The following is a 21,266-nucleotide window of genomic DNA, read 5'->3' as shown; positions in this document are numbered from 1 at the left end:
GGCTGGTTCTGCGACTTATAGTCAGGTGGGACTTATTTATCAAAATTAATTTGAAATGAACCGAGAGAAATGAACCAATAGAAAACATTACCGTCTCCAGCTGCGAGAGGGCGCTCTAATGCTGCTCAGTTCTCCTGTAGTCTACACTGAAAACATAGAGTGCCCTCTCGTGGCTGGAGACGGTAATGTTTTCTCTTGGTTCTAAATAAATGCGACTTATAGTCAAGTGCGACTTATATTTGTTTTTTTCCTCATCATGACGTATTTTTGGACTGATGCGACTTATACTCAGGTGCGACTTATAGTCCGAAAAATACGGTAGTTAGTTTTTCTTAGATGAGAGACATTCAATATTGATAGAATGATGACACTGACATTAAACCCTCATCTGACCCGCAGATACTGAATCAGGACAGTGTTTTCAGACACTCTTTACTTAAACTGCTTTCATGCACATCTTTCAAAATAAAAGTCTTGCATCAGATAAACATTTAGAATAAATTTTTTTTGTTGTTGTTATTGTTGTTTTGAATGCACTCTCTCCGGTGACCCAATCAGAACCGTCTTGTGACCCATTAGTTGAGAAAAACTGCTTAAATTGCCCTTAATGAGCACATTTACAACTCACAAATATCAGCTTTTAAATAGTTTTCCTTGTTTACATGCACGTCAGTAACCTGACAAAGCAAGTAAGCTGTGTTTACATGATTTCATTAATAACCACATCTACTTCTGCTGCACGAGATGAGAACACATTTTTCATCATTTTCTGAATCATGAAAAAGTCTGCTTTTGTGATATATTTCCTTTCTCTACTGGTCTGCTTGGTCTAGATGCGCTTAAATCTGCACTAACGCTACGTTTCTGTCATGCATCACACATGCACTCTTCAATAAAATGTCAGAAAGTGAGTTATTGCGCTAACATGCCGATCGAAATTGGAGTAAGAGGCAAAAAACTACCTGATGAGACCGGTTTATTCTTACGCCGTTAATGACCGTGTATGAAAACGGGTTACCGTGTTTTCAGGGACAAGTGCGTTTTTGGGCTTCTTTAGCATAATCGGCTTAAAGGGTTCATATTATGCTTTTTTAAAGATCATTGTTTTGATCTTTAATGCTTTAATGTTCAAAAAACACATTGTTTTTTAAAATACTGTACATTATTGTAGGTCCTCTATGCCCCGCCTCTCTCAAACATGTAGTTTTCTACAAAGTCCCTCCTTCTGACAAGCACAGTCTGTTCTGATTGGCTAGCTGACCCAGTGCATTGTGATTGGCTGAACACTGCAAGCACTAGTCTAGTTTAATGAAACGGTCGTCCATTAAAATGCATTGCTGTTCGGTTGTAAGTAATCTTAAAAAGTTTTCTAAATGCATCTACATTCAGAAGGCTAAATAAAGTGCTTTTGCTTTCTAGATACACACAGCATCTCCTTGACATGACTGCTTCAACACTAACTGTGTTACTGAAACCACGTCTTCTTTCTTTGCAACTTTACAGATCTTCTTTATGCACCAAGAGCTTGTAATACTCCAATGAGAAAGGAAAACTTGAAATCGCATCATATGACCCCTTTAAGAACGTGCATGTCTGCTTAATGACCATGTCTACAGGGGTCCACTCTATATCATTTAATGTTTTATTTATTTACTTATGTTTTGCATGATTCTGTATGTCGGTGAAACCACATGACTTTGTTTAAAGTTTTTTAATTATTAAGCAGTCAAGAAATTTTGGATCTTTACATTTTATTATGAAGAAATAATAATAGTTTATACCAAACTACTTAATATTTTCTTAATAAATAAGTTTTAATTCAGAAACCTTTTCATCAAAAAGGTGTGTTCAAGTCATTTATTACTGTATAAAGAAATAGATCCCAGCACATATTTGTGCACGGTTTAATAATGTCATGTGGTGGAGGAGCTATGCACCTTGGTTTACTAGGCAGTGAGCTTCCTTTGAGGGTGGCAAGAGGAATCTTTCTCTGTGGGCCAAATATAAGCCTCTTGAACCAGCAGGGAACAAAATGCAATTGTTTGTTTCTATGCTCCAATGCATTCCTCTCATTCTTCTGCAGAGGCCTTGATGGGAATCAGCTGAGTGCTGCTGAGGTCATTGAACTCGTTCTTGCTTTTCTTATCTGCCATTAAAGAATGCAACGGGCAGACTATAACGTGCAGTTGGATCATGTGGCCATTCTTATGTCCCAGACTTGATCTCATTGAGGAAGCATGGAGAGATGTCTAGAATGTTTTATATTTTAAAAGCTGAAAACTTTCTATTTGGCAAGATAGAGCTGACTTTATAAACTTAGAAACCTAGTTAAGACCTGCAATTAAGAAAAGTTGCAACTTTAACAGCAAAACCTACTTGTTATGAGATGATGAGTAAAAGTGGTGGCCAACTGATCCCTCAGGATACATTGACTAAGGATTGTGTAAAAGAGCAAAACATTTACTTTAGCAATACTCCTATACTATAGTGGAAGAAAGATCTTTTATGAAGTATTGATTTCGTTTTTTAGGGTGTACTAGAATAGGTTTTCATGCTTGATTGTTCCAAAAACAAATTATGTTTAATATATTTTACATTATTGCAGCACATCTCTTCTCAGTCTGTCTTGAACACTCTGTTTAGTTCCGTTTTCATTTAAGCCCCTCCTTCCTAAATACAAAATGAGCTTTGATTTTTTAGCTAGCCCTGTGCATTGTGATTGGAAGAAATGTCACGCCCCCTTACCATAACCACATGTTTCTTCAGCTCAGCTGTACCGGTACATATGGGTTCAATTTTGTCATGCCAATTCAAGCATGAATCAGACCCTGAGAATGTTTAGGAACAGGAGGATCATGCAGAACTTTTCTTAGCATAAATGGAAATTATGGTTCTTCTATGGAATCAGTGCCAAAACCCCTTTTTGGAATCTTTATTTTTAGAATGTGGAACATTATGACGTATTATTCCACTCTGGAATGAAGTGGTATTTATGAGCTTTCAAATGGAATTGTAATAATAACCATTTTTCCCAAGTTGGCTTTCTAAAGCACATTTACTGTCCCTTTAGCCAACAGCTAGTTGAGCCAGATGTTGACAAGCTTGTCTGCTCGATCAAACTAAGCAATGCTGAAAGTGTTACAGAGCTGAACTTCTACAACTGTCTGGTTTGGGTCAGCCAGCAAATCAGTGGACTGTCAGCACAGGTGAAAGGATAATTGGCGTGCACCTGTCCAACCTTCAGTACAACTCCGAGGTGAAGAAACTGGCAGGTAACATCATCACAGACCTCTGTGCACTTGAACATCTAGGCATAAAAACAATTCCCCCCTGTGCCATCTCCTAGTTAAACAGCTAACACAGAAATTACCACCTGTTTTCTGTAATTAACTTCTGTAGTTGTTTTCGTGTCATATATGTATGCATGTACCAAGAGCTCCTAAAAAACACACCAAATTCCTTGTGTTTGCACAAACTTTGGACAAAGAAGTCCAAGAACATTGGAATAAAACTTTCATATTAAGTGAAAATCTTTCTCAAACTCACTCCTGGTACTTGATGAATCTGTAGTGCTACAGAGATGTCAGGGGAGGTCAAGTTACTTCTAGCAGATTACTGTTTACAGCTGTTTACCTGGTGATCTAATATATTTAGTCACTGTTTTCATCAACTGGGGTTCCTCATCTGTTGCCAAAACTATTAAGACTTCATTAGACGGTTGAGCTATTTCATATTTCTTTTTATTTATTTGTATTGTTTGGCTTCATTTACATTAAGTACTCAATCTACAATGATATAGAATGAGTCTTTGAATAAGAATCATTTGAGTGCACTTAATGAACTCTTTAGACATTAAAGTTGAAGTAATTTTTCCACAAACTGTTTTACATATCAATAAATCTTTCTTGAAATCTTTTTCAGAAAATGTTTATGTTATGTCATGTTGTTTGTGAGAGGCTTGTGATAGTGTTCGTGACAGTGGAAGATCACTGAAACATAAACCATATCCAGGTACCAGAAAATCATAGAGGATACTCTTGGGAAAGTGAAGAGGCCAGCCAACTTGCATTAACCTAGCAACCAATTAGAGATACTCAGCAATGGCACAGCAACACATCTCAATAAGTTTTCAATGCACAAGCTCCACAATTTTTTATTTTTATATTTATTTCAGAGAGTTTAGTTAGTTATTACACTTACAAATAGTTTGGAGGCCATTTCTGGCACTGAATAAAAAATAAAAAAAATTAATTGCAACTTTTTGTCTCACAATTATGAATTTTCTTCCCCATAATTACCAGTCTACATCTCTTTTTTTCAGAATTGTATGATATAAACTCGCAATTCTGACTTTTTTTTAATCAAAACTGAGTGATGTAAACTCGCAACTGCGTGTTATAAAATCAGAATTATAAAACAGATAGTTCCGCTCCTTGATTCTGATTGGTTGAGCTGCGTTGGAACTGTGGTAAATTACACTACAAACATACATCTTTGTTTACTTCTGTGTTGCTCGGCAACCACTTTGTTAGAACCACAACTGTTTCTAAGGGACTACATTGTTTGTTGGAAGAATACTCTTTTTATTTATACCATTACACTTTATTTGCTCTGTTTTATTCTGTGAAACCTTACTACGTATGTGGAATAACCGTTCTATAAAAGCAATAAGCTGACAACGCCCCTTTGCTGTTATAAATTCACTATAAACCACGGCTTCACAGGGCTTATTGCATTATTGAGATATAATCTCTTGTGATTCAGATTTTATTTTTCTAAAAACTAGCAATTGTGAGTTATAAAATGCAATTCTGAGTAATAAAAATACTTTATAGTGTCACAATTCTGGCTTGTTATAAAGTCAGAATTGCAAGATATTGACTCATGCAGCTCACAAATGATACTTGATATCATGCAATTTCTAATTTATAACTTGTAATCGCCAGTTTAAATTTCACAATTCTGACTTTTTTTTGTAAACACGCAACTATGAGAAAAAAAAAAGAGTCAAAATTGTGATATAAAATTGTAAAAAATTATTCAGTGGAGGAAACAGGCTTCCATAAAAATGTAACATGATATGCATGCTGATAATTCCTTATTACAATATGTAGCTTCCTCTCCAAAACCAATAAATCCTGAAGCGTTTATGTCTTGTGTTTGGATTTCCCCAGCTAACCGCGGCTCACTAAACCCTTGCACTTTGAGCCGCAAGATGTTTCAACAAGCTGTCATCTCACCATCATTGTTTTGGCAACCAGGCGTTTGTCTTTGCAGCAGACATCTCCCTGGTTACAGGCTTGGCATCTGTATAAAGCTAGCATCTCCATGGAAAAGTTAGCTGCAAAACAGTGTTGTTACACTGAATGTGAAAATGCTGTCTCTGTCAGTATCCTGAAAGTGATACTATTTCATGTTTCAAAGTCCATTTATTTATTTATTTTTTTCAAAATCCAAGACATCGTAATAGGGTCACCTTTGTTCTTTGTGATACTTTTAAACTAAGATTAACAGCTTTGCCTAAATCTGTATTAATGTACTCAGTGCTTTATACTTACTTTTCTTTTTTAGGAGCACACTCAGAAAATGTAGGAGTGCCTTGATCAATGACAGAAGTTAACTTTACCATAACGGGGTAATATCTGCCCTCTTAAATGGAATTTCATGGTCATTTCTTAACTTTGCAAGGGCATGTTTTAACATTATTAAATGTGTGTGTCATCTTTTACAGTGTCAACATTTTAAACGTAAATGTATACATTTGTTAAAATATTAATGCAAACAAATTCAGTAAGAGTAATAAGACACGATTAAGTTGCTACCAGTCAAATTAAATCAGTATCAATGGTTGTGGCAAGTCACTGATTCATTCAAATTGGCTTTTTCATTAAGGAGCAAAGCAAGTCTTTTTAAATGTGCCATTGAATTATTGACTCACCTAATTTGTTCAAAAATGCAGATTCATTCATCAACAAAATACAGCTGTGTTTGCTCAGATACACACAACTGTGACTTGTTTGGAACTATTTTCCACAAAAAATTGCAGTGCAAAACATAACTGTTGCACAGTATAGATGACACCATGCCTGTATCTCAGTTAATGTCAATTCAGGAAGCATTCAAGCATGTAAGTGAGGAGTTCTTCCCCTCCCTCACTTCATGTTGCTGTTTGAATGTAACGATACACTATGAATCGGTAGGAGAATTAGAGTCAACAATGTTCAAACTATAAATTAATGGCTGAAATATGACATAAACTGGACACTGTTTGGATCTCCTTGTTCAGTGTAGTTCTTAGATTCAGTGATGTCGACCTGAAGACTTCCAGGTAGATGTACATCAGTGGTGTCCAAACCTGCTCCTGGAGGGCCAACGTCCTGCAGAGTTTAGTACCAACACAGTATAGCATGGTGAGGTACTTGACAAGGTTAATGTTTTGCTATTTTTAGATGAACAAAACAGCTTGTTTTACAGCTTGATATTGCAAATTGGTGAGTCTTACCATATTATTTTAATGTATTATCTTAATTATGAGCACACTGGTTTGTAGTGCAAACAGTTTGACCGTTTACTGCATGTTGTTATTTTTCTCATTATTTCCCCACAGCGGCTAATGAACCGAAAGTCGCATATTCACAGAAAACCGCTTATTATTTCCATGTTGAAAAATAAGGCGGATAACATACAGTATAAAACATGTGTTACTCTTAAACGGTGGAGTTTCATAAAAAAAAAAATAGTTTTGATCAAAAAGCTGAGAAAATCAAATTGTTGTCAAACTGACTGTCCGGATAGGATTCAGAATTAAAGTAAATTGCTTCTATCAACATCCCCAAAGCTTGCCCAGTCCTATACCACTTCCTGGGCTGAAATTTCATTTGATAACGTTAGGCAGTGTTGAATTATATGCTGTTTAATGTTTGATGATTGCATTATATTACAAAAGCATCTGCTTACATATGTGATTGCTTGTTGCTTCTTCTTCGCCATGTCTAGAGATTCAGTACTCTTTCAGAAGATACGCAATAGCACCTCCTACTGTATAACAGTGAAAACAAGGTATGTCAGTGGCAAGAGAGTTTCCCAAAATATTTGGGAACATGAAAATACATATATTCAATAATTGCATTAAGGAACATTCTTACAAAACTTTACATTTATATTAAGAAACCTTCTTGAATCCAGACCCTAAGACTCTCTAGCGTCAATGTATCCAGCCTTCGAGAGATATACAACTTACTTGATGCAAACTCCACTAATTAGTGAGCACTTAGATGCAGACACTTTCTTACCACAGTGTAAGTAGCCGGTCTGGAAGCTTAAACAAGGTTTGGGGCAGGACTACCTGTTGGCTGGACTAATGGCAGGCGGGTGAGTGTTTGGGAAGTCATTATTTTTGCAATTATATTTGGTGGTGCAGTAATTACACTTTAAACCTGCAGCTATCGATTAATTTAATGAAGATGGATGCCTTTGTCATTATTCATTCTCGGCTCTACACTGATTAGCTTGATTACTGCTGAGTGCCTGTAGAAAGAGGATGGATTGGAATCGGCATCCAACTCCATACGCCCTTCCACCAGGTGATGAGTCAGCGATCTTTTGCCAATATCTGTGCCCTCCACATGCACCACGCCAGCCCTTTTGGACTGCCGGCTCTTGGCAGATACAATAAGCAGAGTTTATTAGATTAGTGGCCAGGCCTGGCTTGTTTATTTATAGCAGGGGTGGCTGCTTTCTTCTCTTCTCCCCGGGGAAAGGGCAGCACACCCACGCACAGACCACCGCTGACAATGTGTTAACCTCAGTCATCAATGTTCAAGGTGGAGTGGTTGAAAGCTTATTTTATACAACAATGTCTACCCTTGTGTTTGTGCATTTCCTCAGGCTTTTCCAGGTATTAAACACGGTCATGGAGCACATGAGTTGTGCAGATATTAATATCAGGTACTTGGTGTGCTTTTCGCACATTGAACACGGTGTGGGATTGTTATGGCTTGGTGTGCACCTCTAATGTTATCTGATTTTCTGCTGTACAGAGATGGCCCAGTGATTTTTGGCTCCAGGCTAAGTAAGCAGTAATTTTGGTTTCCCTGCCTGCAAGTTTTAATCCCAGGTGGCTGCTTCAAGCTTGTGTCTAGTCTCATTTAGCCAGACTTTTGACTTGCAGCACAAAGTCTGACCCTCATCACAGTCTATAGTGGCCAAGAGTTGCCAAACACACAACCAAACACACTTATATTTTCATACCATTTAAGGTGGGTTTATTTCAAATAGATTACACCACAATAATAGCTCTTCATGGAAAATAATGAATTCAAATATTGGTGTAGGAGTCTCAGCGAATGCTTTTTTCCCCTGGTGAACTCATTAAATGCCTGTGCGCCTTGACCTCTTGAATTTGCATTGCTGTCAGGCAATGGATGAGCTTCTGAGGATAAGACTAGCTTGTGTCTGGTTCATATTTAACAATGCTTCATAATAATATAGTTGCATGCCTAAAAGATACAAGTAAGTGAATGCAAATCCTTGTAGTGATTCAAGCTCAGTTTCATTCTGAAAATTAGAAAGCAACTGATATTGTGTTATACACTCACCTAAAGGATTATTAGGAACACCTGTTCAATTTCTCATTAATGCAATTATCTAATCAACCAATCACATGGCAGTTGCTTCAATGCATTTAGGGGTCAAGACAATGAGTTCACTGTACTAAAATGGCCCCCACAGTCACCAGATCTCAACCCAATAGAGCATCTTTGGGATGTGGTGGAATGGGAGCTTCGTGCCCTGGATGTGCATCCCACAAATCTCCATCAACTGCAAGATGCTATCGAATCAATATGGACCAACATTTCTAAAGAATGCTTTCAGCACCTTGTTGAATCAATGCCATGTAGAATTAAGGCAGTTCTGAAGGTGAAAGGGGGTCAAACACAGTATTACAGTATTAGTGTGGTGTTCCTAATAATCCTTTAGGTGAGTGTACATGTCATGGGGAAGCAGCAGTTTGATGAAAATCTAGTTAGTTAAATAGTCAAAAACGTTGGCTTAGACATTCAGCTCCTAAATACTGAGATACTGTATGTACAATGTAAGTATGTGCAATGCATTGGACAAGCATTCATTTCTGCATATGCCTGATTTGCGTATAGTATGATTTCTATTCTTAGCAACACTTTGCTCTTTGTAGATAAAAAAAGATAAGTGTAATTTAGCAACTATGGCCATATTCCTTTACAAACTCCTCTTTTCGCTACAGGAGGTCCATCAAGTTTGATCTAATTGAATCTTTCCCAGAAAATTGCCTGATCAAGAATTAGATCATTGTTCCAGTGAAGGTCATATTGGATTGAAGTTAAAGTTGAAGAAAATAAGCAGGGGATGATATTCAGTTATAACCGTACGTCACTCTGGTTTCCATTGTTCATTGTCCTTTGTCTTTCGTCCTTGCTAGGTTCCCATCCAAAATTAAAAGACTGTCACTCAATCCACCATCCCCAAACTTTGATTTACATGCAGTTAGTTTGGATGAGAAAAATCTATTGTGAAAACTCCTGGCAAAATGCTTTCCCTCAGTTTTGTTCATCTCGCCGAAGGATGAATGCCCCAATGAGACGTTCTGTGTGTGTACACACGCTAGCATTGACCCTAATTTGAATATTTATGAGGTGGAACAGGTCCAATCGCAGATCATTTAGGAGACTGCAGCAGTTGGATCTCTTATGCCAAGTCAGCTCGGCTCTCAGGGACCTCAGGTGTTTTCCAATGAATAATCTTCTTCTGGAAACCTGCCGGCTGCTGAAAAACACAATGAGATGACAATGTGTGCAGGATGCACAGAGCATCACACAGATGAAATATGATAACAGAGACCAATATTGTGTGCTGTTCCACACTGTACTAAAACCTCAAGTCCAATGCTTTGGGTTGATTTAAAATGAGACATGCAATCTCTGTGACCTCCCAGTATATGCAGGTGCATGTGATACGGCAGCTGCGATTACCGTGGTATGCTTGTCAGGTTTAATTAACTGCAAGGCAGGAGCACTGTCACTCTTTTTATTTTTTCCTCTGTAGTCATGTCGAATCAATAGCCGAAGGTTTTTTCTTCTTTTTGAGTTCATCCAGGGCTGCCTACACTACCAGTTTGCTGACATGTCTGGTTATCTTGGTAAGAAGTCCTGTGTCATAATTTTGCCTCTGAGCCAGGTCATTGGACAAACACCCCTGAGACCAGCTTGCTGACATTATTGTGTGAAGCAAGTTGGCTGTTTTTCCTTCTCTGTGAACCTAACCAGGCACATTGTGACCAGCTTCTAATTAGCAAAGTGATTTTCTGTCCTCCCTGAAAGAGAAATACTGCCCAAAGCTATAGACATAGCCAATTAGGACATATTTGCCAATTAAAAAGAAGCAATTAGAATTTGCAATGGATGGGGCTACGTAGAACAATTTGACAAAAATAGGCTCCACAGTGGGAGTTTTGAAGGTTTGCAGGGTACTTTCGTGAAATCAGAATTAGAGTTTGTTGTAGAGGTCTTCTTGTGTCCTAAAATGTGTACCCAATCATTTCTTACCTGAACCTGATGTGCAAAACTTTTTTTTTTTTAAGAAAAACCTGACCCAAGACAGACCCGATAAAATTAGACCCAACTCAACAGTATTTTTTTTTTCAAACCCAAATGGAACTGAACATTAAATGCATTGACATGTGCACAGCCCATGAAGTGGACCCATGAAGACCTCTAGTTTGTGGCTTTTAGTTCATGCATGTTAGCCTTTTTTATTAATATCCTGCTGTATGAGTGTCTTTCTTCTGCTGGACACAAAAGAGGATATTTTGAAGAATGTTGGTAACCACACCATTTCTGGTCCGCATTGACTTCAGTATTAATTTTGTCCTCACCATGGATGTTAGTGGGGACCAACAACACATGCTAAAATATCTTCTTTTATGTTCAACAGAAGAAAGAAAATCATGCAGTTGATGATTTTGAAGTTGATGTTGAGTAAATTATTACAGAACTATCCCTTTAAAATGGGGGGGGAGGGGGTGGCATGCTGAATCATTAACAGTAAGATCAGTAACATGTATTTAGAAAATGGATTGGGTGTATTTACACTTCATCACAGTTTAACATCATCTTTCCAATCCAAAAGAAGCTACTGTTACTGTCACATAACGGATGCAGTGCAATACAGTGAATACAGCCAATCACATCGCAAGATGGGGAAGAGCAGCTTCAAAATGGGATAATGAAGAATAATTCATTTAGCATATCACTTCTTTGACCCATATAACATGTAGAGGACATTCCCAAAATCTATTACAAAGAAAGTGACCCAGATTTTTTACTTTGACACATTTATTCTCCTTTTTAAATTTCAAGTTAAAAATGCAATTCCTTTTTTTTTTTACAATTAAGATGCAGAAGTTTATAATGGAAAAATTATATTTCTAATAATCATATCTTGAATAACAGCCATACCAGAAATACTGTAGAGGTAAGAGGGTACAGGGATGAAATACCATGGTATTTTGATACAGTACAGTTGTGGTCAGAATTGTACATACACTTTTAAGTATCTGCAAAATGTTAATTATTAACATTGTTATCATAGGTATCATGTAAAATGCATGTTATTTTTATTTGCTGACCTGAATAAGATATTTTACATAAAAGACATTTACATATAGTCCATAAGAGAAGATTACCCCATTCAAAAGTTTTGATTTTTAATACCGTTTTGTAACCAGGATGATCCAAGCTTTTTTTTTTCATACTGAAACTGCCCACTATTCTTCAGAAAAATCCTTCAGGTCCCACAAATTATTGCATTATTGCATTGCAAAAGGTTCAGATGTTCACAGATGCTCCAGAACGAAACACGATGCATTGAGAGCCATGCATATGTGCACATATCTATAGACTGAACATGTAATAGGCATACGCATGATGTCATAGTTTTTAGTTGAGACGATGGAGACAATAACAGCATCATTTTTAAAACTTGCACTTTGAAAACTGTTTCCAAAAGTTTGCATCTTCTGGCCTTTAAAACACTATTGCTATTTAAATGAATGGCCAAAAACACATAAAAGGATTGAAAATAGTGTTGAGTTAGTTTAGGCTTTCAATCATATAACAAAAATTGATCAATGCACATGCATAGAGCTCATCAAATATGATTTTCTATGGGAAATGCTAAATATTAAGTGAGCTTGTAGCATAAACAATATACTGACTTTTTAAGCCGCTTTTTTGGTAACATTTCTTTTAATGCTTTTACTTGCTATAATAATGTAGATGATGTCTTTAAATGATGTCTATTTGGGGGCTTTTTCAACATATATGTGATGAATTATTTCATTTCAATTTGTAATCAGTTGACAGACTTAAATATGGAATGATTACTCTATTCATATACATGCCATTTACACATGGTATATAGAAAAATAACACTATTGGTACTTGTATTGGTCATGTCTCTTGGCAGGATATTAGTTCCTAAATAACATACAGATGTCTGTGAAAAAAAGTTTTTAAAGAGTGAAAGTGTTGCAAAAATAGTGTCATTGGAATATCTGATCTTGTGACAGCTATCAGTTTCTGGAAGTGTATTTATCTATCAACATAAGGGTAATGGAAAACATAGGCTACACTCCAGAAGAGAAGTCATGTGATGAGTGTGTAAAGAGTGTATTGAAGCCTGACCTGTGACGTTTGTTCCTGCGCTCCTGTCCCATGATGCCCACCTGACTCTCTCCCATCATCCAAAGCTCTCGTGATTTCCAACACGCTCACATAGTTAAGACAGCACTCGAAATCATTTAGAAACGCTCTGTTCTGCAGCGCTGTGTAGGTTATGTTCGGACAAAATACTAGCACACTACATACTCAATACTGTGCAATGTACTTTAGACTATATTCAAATAGAACACATCATATTGCCAAATAACTTCTCTAGATTTGTATACATCCTGATCATGTTTAATTCAGCAATTTAATTCAGTCTTTTTTTTTCAGATTTTTAAAGTGCAATTTTGTATATTATTTTTGCCAGTCATATTAGGTTAAATCAGGCACATTGCATTATAGTATATTTATATGGTGTTTAAACATATGTAGCAGTGTTAGATAAGGAACAACTTCTTGGAAATGTAGCCTTTCAAAAGCCTTAAGATTTCTATGAATCAGTGAAGTGTGGCCTTTTGTAACTCCTGCTTGTGTTTTCACTCATGTGACCCTAAGTACTCGCCCGAGCACTTCCAGACCTCTGAAACTCTGCTGTCACATGACAACAAGCCTCAAGGACTTTGTGGCCTTTTGACTTTGAACTGTCTGCACCATTTGGGCAACCTTTGAAAACTAAGTTTTAGTTCTCCAAACGTTTCCTCCTATTCTCTAAAAGGGACTTTCCATCGTTTGTGTGCACATCGTACAGTAATATAGGAGGTGGAATGTATGTGTGGGTGAACGTATAAAAAGGATTTTTACGCAAAGACAAACTTCTCGAACCTTTGCTGGCATGACTTGCTTGGCATTGTTGAAGTTTAACAAGGGCTCGTGCTGTCAACCCCCCGTCGCTCATAAAGCAGGGTTGGCACGGTGGGTGGCATGCGTTGTTTACTAATTAACACCCGAAATGTGCTGTGGTTTCATCAGGGGAGTGCACACTGGGAGTACAACACAAAAATGGCCGCGCTTGCATGACTGTTAAATCAGAACTTAATGAGATGATGATTTTCCCTTGAAAAAAAAAAACGAAAGAAAAACCCAGAGGTTAACAGAGATACACAAATGTTATCCACCCATGAGGCTTTCTTGCGTTTTATTTCTCAGCTGTGCTATGTCTCTCTCAGTCTGCATGGAAGGGAGGATGAGAGGAAATAGACTGCACCCTGTGAAGCTTCAGAATGAAAGGAAATACTTCCTGTATGTCGTTTTAAAAGGACAGTTCACCCCAGAATTAACCTGCTTGTACCAAATCTCTATGATTTTCTTTATTCGATGGAACATAAATGGAGAAGCTAAACAAATGAAAGTTAATGGGGAAGGGACACTCCATCTCCAAAAATGACACAAAACACACACAATTAATATCTTAATAAATTAATTTATTAAGTATAATAAAAGCAGCCCGGTATTATATTTTTAAGTCTTCAAAAGCTGTATGATGGCTTTGTATATTCACAAATAATCTCATTTGTGTACATTTAAATATATTGTAAACATACATGTACGATGTACTCCGCCATTTTTGTTTATGTTTGTTCGCGCTTGCCTTTAAAATCGACACGCAATGCACGTGTCTACACAACTAACATGTACTAACATGGACGCACTGTTTTCAAAGATTCCTGTATTGGGTTTTTACACGGAAACTTGCACTTTGAAACCCGTTTTTCAAAAATATGCGTATTCAGTCCCCAAAACGCTGTTGATGAGTAAACGCACAGACAAAAGGCATAAAAAGTTCCCGTTTTAGGCTGAAAATGTTGTTGTGTAAACATCCCCTAAAATCCTTGACTTTCATTCAAATATGCATACTTCACTAATAAGTCACATGATACTGGATCACAATGTCTTCCTCACTAAAAGCTTTCACATTTGAATATAGGGCACGATTCGTTTAGACTGCAAGGCACTTTTATCATCTTCTTTTGTGCTTTTTACATGCTTTCATTTTTTTCGTCCACCTAGATCTGGATTACTGTATGCATATTTTCTCATATTACTTTGTGTGGAAACCTGATAAATGTCTATAACGCCCATTATGGATTAATTTATGATACTTGGTCTACACTATCAGAATAATTACACAAGATATGAGGTATCTATCTCCAACAAGCTGAGTTTTGTCTTCTGGAGAAGAACTACAGGAGGAACTCTCCCCAAGTTCAAGTTGGGATATCCTGTTAAACAATACGATCCTGGTTCGGGGATGTCCTCTTCCTCTCTCCGTCTGGCTGCCTGAAGTAGTTATATTAGCGGGCTTCCTCTCTGCTTGCTTTTAAAGGCACATATTAATGCATTATTCTGAAAAAGTCATAGTCATAATAAGAACTGGTCCCCAAACTAAAGTGGGATGATCTAGACTGTTATATTTTCTGAAGACTAAAGTCTAATCAACAGTAATAGTGATGCATTAGTAAGCACCATGATCGATCTGTTCAGTTTAATGCTACATTTTGATGAAATGTCTTTCTGTGTCTCTGCTCAGGAGGCGTTTGTGGAGCTCTACGGCAGGCAGAGGGACTCTGTGTTTCGCAGCTCGTGGTCATCGATAGTAACGGTCTTTGGTCTAGCCGCTCTCGGGGCTGTTGGCTTGACCATAGGAGCCTACCTTGCTCAGAAATGAGACGCCTTCCCCTTCTCCAGTCGCTTGCCCTCTCTCTCCATCCGAACCCCCTCCCCAGCTTTCCCCAAAGACAGTCGTGTCCCAGGACAGATGCTCTTCAAAGCCTCTCTCCCACGCTCTACCAGGCTTTCTTCTCTGCCCTCAAACACAAAGACAGAAAAGACAGGAAACGAATGTGCTGCCGACAGACCATGACAGAATGGAAGAGAAGAAAAATAACGAAGTGAAAGAGACACTTTTGCTGTTCTTATATGTAAAAACGATGGAGGTTTTGAAGGTCTGTGCTGATTGACGACACCAGCACTCTCCAAATGTCCTTTAGGAGTCATGTTGATCTTAAGAGACAGTCTGCACTAAACTACCAGCGCTGCTCTGAGTAGTTTTGGTAGCCCTTCTTACACCCATTGCTCTTCTAGCTAACGTTTCTTGTGCCGCCATCCTTGTATCAGTTTGTAAGAAGGACCCTGAAGTACTGTGAGGAGGAAAAGAGAGAAATGTAGAGACAATGTCCCTCAAGCAACCTGATTTTGATGAATTTTTGTGCTCACTGAATGACAGAGGTGTGAGAGATACAGTATGCAGAGGCACAGCTGAAAATGGGTAGTGGGATGCCCGTCTCTCTTTGTAGCAATTTAAAGAACTTTATTAAAGACTTTCCTTGAAGTGATTTGGGCCAGAAGGTAATCAGAACGTCCCGAATGGGAAAGTAGTTGTGAGACTGTAAGAGAGTCTTGGTTAGACACTTTATTGACATGTTTGACAGATGCATGTGAGTCGCTCAGTACAGTACGTTTATTCTTCATCAGTACTTCAGCTACACTATGAGTTCACTGTAGCGTTCATTCATACACCTAAAGAAGCAGTTGGGTGGATCTCAGATCTGTCAAGAGCAAGTCAAGGTAAAATTACATCTCAAAATCAAAAGGAAGATATATTACTATATACACTACCGTTCATAAGTTTGAGGTCAGTAAAAACATTTTTTTAAAGAAATTAAAACTTTTTATTCAGCAAGGATGCATAAAATTGGTCAAAAGTGACAGTAAAGGCTTTTATGTTGCAAAATCCTAATTCAAAATCACTCTTTCTTTTAAATCCTGAAATATATATATATATATATGTTAAGCAGCACAATTGGTTCCATTGCTAATAAATATTTCTTGAGCAGTGAATCAGAATATCAGAATGATTTCTGAAGGATCATGTGACACTGAAGACTGGAGTAATGATGCTGAAAATACAGCTTTGATATATTTATAATAGGAAACAGTTATTTTATATGCTAAAAATATAAGTTTTTGATCAAATGCATGCATCCTTGGTGAACATAAGTGAAGCACAGTTCTCCCCACCATTCAGTTCTATAGTAATATAATGATTTAAATAAAATACATAGTACACACACACACAAACACACACACATTGTGACTGGGACTTGCTTTCACAAAAATCCAGATTTTTCATTACTATTCGTAATATTTAATTTCCCAAGCATCATGTTCATGGAGCGCTTGGGTCTAGTGTAAACAAGTGGAAATCTGCAACCGAAATCCATTCTGTGTTCCTTGGATTTGGTGTTTACTGTTATATGTGCAATCTTCCTGACGTCTGTTCCCAAAACAGCAGGCTTCAGCGTAATCCTGCCGCATGTTTAAAGGATTGCCACACAGGAAATTAAAGGTTCGAGTGCAAAACCTACGGACAAAAGCTACTGTATACAGTGTGTACTTTGGTGCTTTTGCATCGGACGCCTTTAGATTCATAACACATGGAGCCACGATTAAACTTCGGACAACAGAGAGATGCACGACGTTCCCAGAAGGCGGCGTTATGAAATATTTGCTCGCACTGGTGTAGGATCAGATGCCATACGCTGCATCGCTCCCTATGGCTCTGTATGGGGTGCTAAGATACATTTGAGAAATGGGTGCCCTCTTTAGTAGATCCTACATCCTGAACCAGTCAATGTTACTTGTTATCTGACTTTATGGATGTATGTTCACCTTACAATGTGATATTGTCTAAAATACACATCCAGTATTTTATTAGGTGGTTGATGGATGGCTTTGCAAATCAACCATGTCTAGCCGAGCAGAAGAACAGGCTACACGTGTAAAAGGAGACTATTAGCTACACGTCTGTATATGTGATAGTGTGGTCAACAACAACAAAATCTGTCTGAAAGGACTGAAGCTTTATGTAAAACAAGTTCGCTTTCAAAATGAGTGTCATAGTGTCATCAGTAGATGCTGTTTGTCTCTCGTTTACAGCTGTGATTCTCTCTAACACTAACATTTGTTCAACAGATTTCATTCTTATTTCACTTTTATTTATTTTTAGGTACCTTAAATAGTTTGCTCCAGAAGATCATTTAGAGTTTTATTCATTTTAAAGTTTTAGTTTCTACAAATGATTTGGAGTAAATATGAATCAGTGCTGCTTAATGTGAAGATTAGAGATTCTAGAAATCATAATTGAATTGCCTGTTCTGTGTGGCAATGTTATGAATATTAATACTTCTTTTCATGTAGTCACTTCCACTGTTTCTGTAGCTGTATGGAAATTCATATCAAAGAACTTTATTTTTTGTCTTACATCCTTAACAGGAGCCCAATGAAATTCATTTTGATATTGTATTTTCACTACTGATGAGTCAATTTTAACATGTCAAAATAATAAATCAGATTATTTTAAAATTATTCATATATATATATATATATATATATATATATATATATATATATTAGTGTTGTCAAACGATTAATTGACTCCAGAATAAGTTTTTATTTACACAATATATATTTGTGTACTCTGATATTTATGATGTGTACAGGTGCTGTCATATAATCAGAATATCATCAAAAGTTGATTTATTTCACTAATTCCATTCAAAAAGTGAAAATTGTATATTATTTTATTTCAATACACACAGACTGATATATTTCAAATGTTTATTTCTTTTAATTTTGATGATTATAACTGACAACTAAGGAAAATCCCAAACTCAGTATCTCAGAAAATTAGAATATTACTTAAGACCAATACAAAGAAAGGATTTTTAGAAATCTTGGCCAACTGAAAAGTATGAGCATGTACAGCACTCAATACTTAGTTGGTCTTCTTTTGTCTGAATTACTGCAGCAATGCGGCGTGGCATGGAGTCGATCAGTCTGTGGCACTGTTCAGGTGTTATGAAAGACCAGGTCGCTCTGATAGTGGCCTTCAGCTCTTCTGCATTGTTGGGTCTGACATATCACATCTTCAAGAGTGGCTTGACACCAGGAATGCGAAGCTGAAACCCATGTCTTGCATACGTCTGTGTGTAGTGGTTCTTGAAGCACTGACTCCAGCTGCAGTCCACTCTGTGAATCTCCCCCACATTTATGAATGGGTTTTGTTTCACAATACTCTCCAGGGTATGGTTATCCCTATTGCTTGTACACTTTTTTCTACCACATCTTTTCCTTCGCTTCACCTCTCTATTAATGTGCTTCTTTTGCAATGATCTTTTGTGTCAATGGTCGTCTTTTGGACAACTGTCGAGTCAGCAGTCTTCCCCATGATTGTGTAGCCTACAGGACTAGACTGAGAAAACATTTAAAGGCTTTGCAGGTGTTTTGAGTTAATTAGCTGATTAGAGTGTGGCACCAGGTGTCTTCAATATTTAACCTTTTCACAATATTCTAATTTTCTGAGATACTGGATTTGGGATATTCCTTAGTTGTCAGTTATAATCATCACAATTAAAAGAAATAAACATTTGAAATATATCAGTCTGTGTGTAATGAATAAATATAATATTCAAGTCTCACTTTTTGAATGTAATTAGTGAAATAAATCAACTTTTTGATGATATTCTATTATATGACCAGCACATGTATATAAATACACACATACAGTATTTATTTTGATTTTTTTTACATGTATTTACCTTTATATATTATAAATACATAAACAAATCATAAATATACATGCGAATAAAAACGTTTATTTCTGATGCAATCCCTAAATCAATTAATCGATTAATCATTATATATATATATATATATATATATATATATATATATATATATATATATATATATATATAAAACATTTTCTTAATTAGTATTTTTTCCCTATCTTCTAAATAAAAATAATTCAAACAAGCTAAATTTACTGGAGAAGCAACACTTTTTTTAGAGAAATTTGATTGGGGAAAAAAACAAAACACTTTTTGCATTGTTTAACAAAATAAAAACTCAACACTATAAGAAGTATGCAAATGGATTTCTCATTAGATCTCGATTTTTTTTTATTTTTATCTAAGGTGTTTTTTTCTAAAACTGGCATGTTAAAATTGAGCTTTTGCTTGAGAAAATACTCTCTGTCTTTTGAACATGTCTTTTAGTTTGATTTCAGAAAGCTATGTAATTTATATAAATATATATATCATTCTGTATAAATGGACTTTTCCTTGCACTAATATATTGGAGTGGGTTGAAGCAGAAAAAACATACGAATCTATTAACGACTGCATCATTCTCTAGACTGTATTGAACTTTAGTGGCATATGTCTTAGTTTCATGAGCACAATTATGCATAAACACATTCAAAAGGTGAAAAAGGTCAGATTTCACAATGTACAGTCGACACAAAACACATGTCTGTTTCTGAATGATCCTGTATTGTGTTGTTGTTACTCCTGGAGCGATTTCACTGAAGAAAAACTGCTATTCTTCTGCAGCTCTGCTTCAATAAGCTCTGTTCCTGCCAAACAAATTAAGATTCAATAAAGCGAATATAACACGCCTTTGCCTCCGTGAAATGACTGATTTACGGTGAGATGAGGAAATTCAAAAACACGTCAGTATTTAAGGGAAGATGCAGACCGGAAGGGACAGCAGCCATTAGTTCACCGTGTCCCCTCGACTTCAAAGACGTCCCGGAGCACGTCACATCTCCAAACCTTCGTCCCACTAAATGCCATGCGTGTAAAAATGACTCCCACAGGCCAGATTTCACCTCACACTCAATCTCTCTCCTCACACGCTCTTTATTTTTCTTCAGCTCGTGGCATCCTTTAAAAAGACACCACTGGATCTGTGAAAAGCATGATGCAGTGAAACGACCGGTGACAGACAGTTCCCCGAGGAGAGAGTTCATCCCGCATGAACCGGCCTCCGTCCCCCGAGCACTGGCTCTCCCTTCATGCATATGGAAGACACGACATGCTTCGACTGGAAAAGGAATTGAAAATCACAGCCAGATGCTGAAGTGAGCGACGAGCCAACAGCTGTGTGCTAGTTTTAGACAGAACGATCGATATTTGGCCTAATGTTCTACTATGAGAATATTTTACCTGGTTATTGTTGCAGGTCTGGAAAGGTCGCAGACAGCAAGCAACATCAATATCAATATCAAAAAAAGAAAAAAAAAATATATTACTAAATGCAAATAAAAGAATGAAACTAAACACTATGCATGCACTACTCCCTTTAACAGAGACTATATTAACAGTATTGATATAATATATAAAAACTATTGTATTAATATTAATGTAGTTAAATGTTAATAGAAATTATAACACATAAATAAAATTGAAAAATATTATTAAATATAAATATAGAAAATATTTTATTTTGTCCACTCGATGAAAGTGAACGGGGTCCAATATTGTTTTGGATATACTTAGATTTGTAAACACTTTACTGGAAAACATTTTCATACTTTTTTTTTTTTTTTTCAGGACCTTCTAAATAAAAATAATTAAGACGAGTTCAATTCACTGGAGAGGCAAAACTAAATTAATATGATTTTTTGTAAATGTGTCAAAAAAATTAAATAATAAATTAAAATAAATAATTCAAGATATATTCTTTGAAAACAAGTCTTAAGATCTTATACATTTTTGCTTTTCG

General features: G+C 36.6%; 1 protein-coding gene across 1 annotated transcript in view; it reads left to right on the top strand.

Annotated features, from left to right (window-relative positions):
- bcl2b (BCL2 apoptosis regulator b) overlaps positions 1-18,070 on the top strand; it is a 32,585-nt gene extending 14,515 nt beyond the window's left edge. Inside the window, exon 2 of the mRNA XM_026196569.1 lies at positions 15,229-18,070. Coding sequence (XP_026052354.1) covers positions 15,229-15,366 — 138 coding nt within the window. The 3' untranslated portion in view covers positions 15,367-18,070. The remainder of the gene's footprint in view (positions 1-15,228) is intronic.
- Positions 18,071-21,266: the final 3,196 nt, after the last annotated feature.

The sequence above is a fragment of the Carassius auratus genome, chromosome 2, assembly GCF_003368295.1.
Source record: "Carassius auratus strain Wakin chromosome 2, ASM336829v1, whole genome shotgun sequence".
Classification (NCBI taxonomy): domain Eukaryota; kingdom Metazoa; phylum Chordata; class Actinopteri; order Cypriniformes; family Cyprinidae; genus Carassius; species Carassius auratus.
The sequence above is the reverse complement of the archived record's forward strand: the minus strand, read 5'-3'. Positions and strand labels throughout refer to the sequence as shown.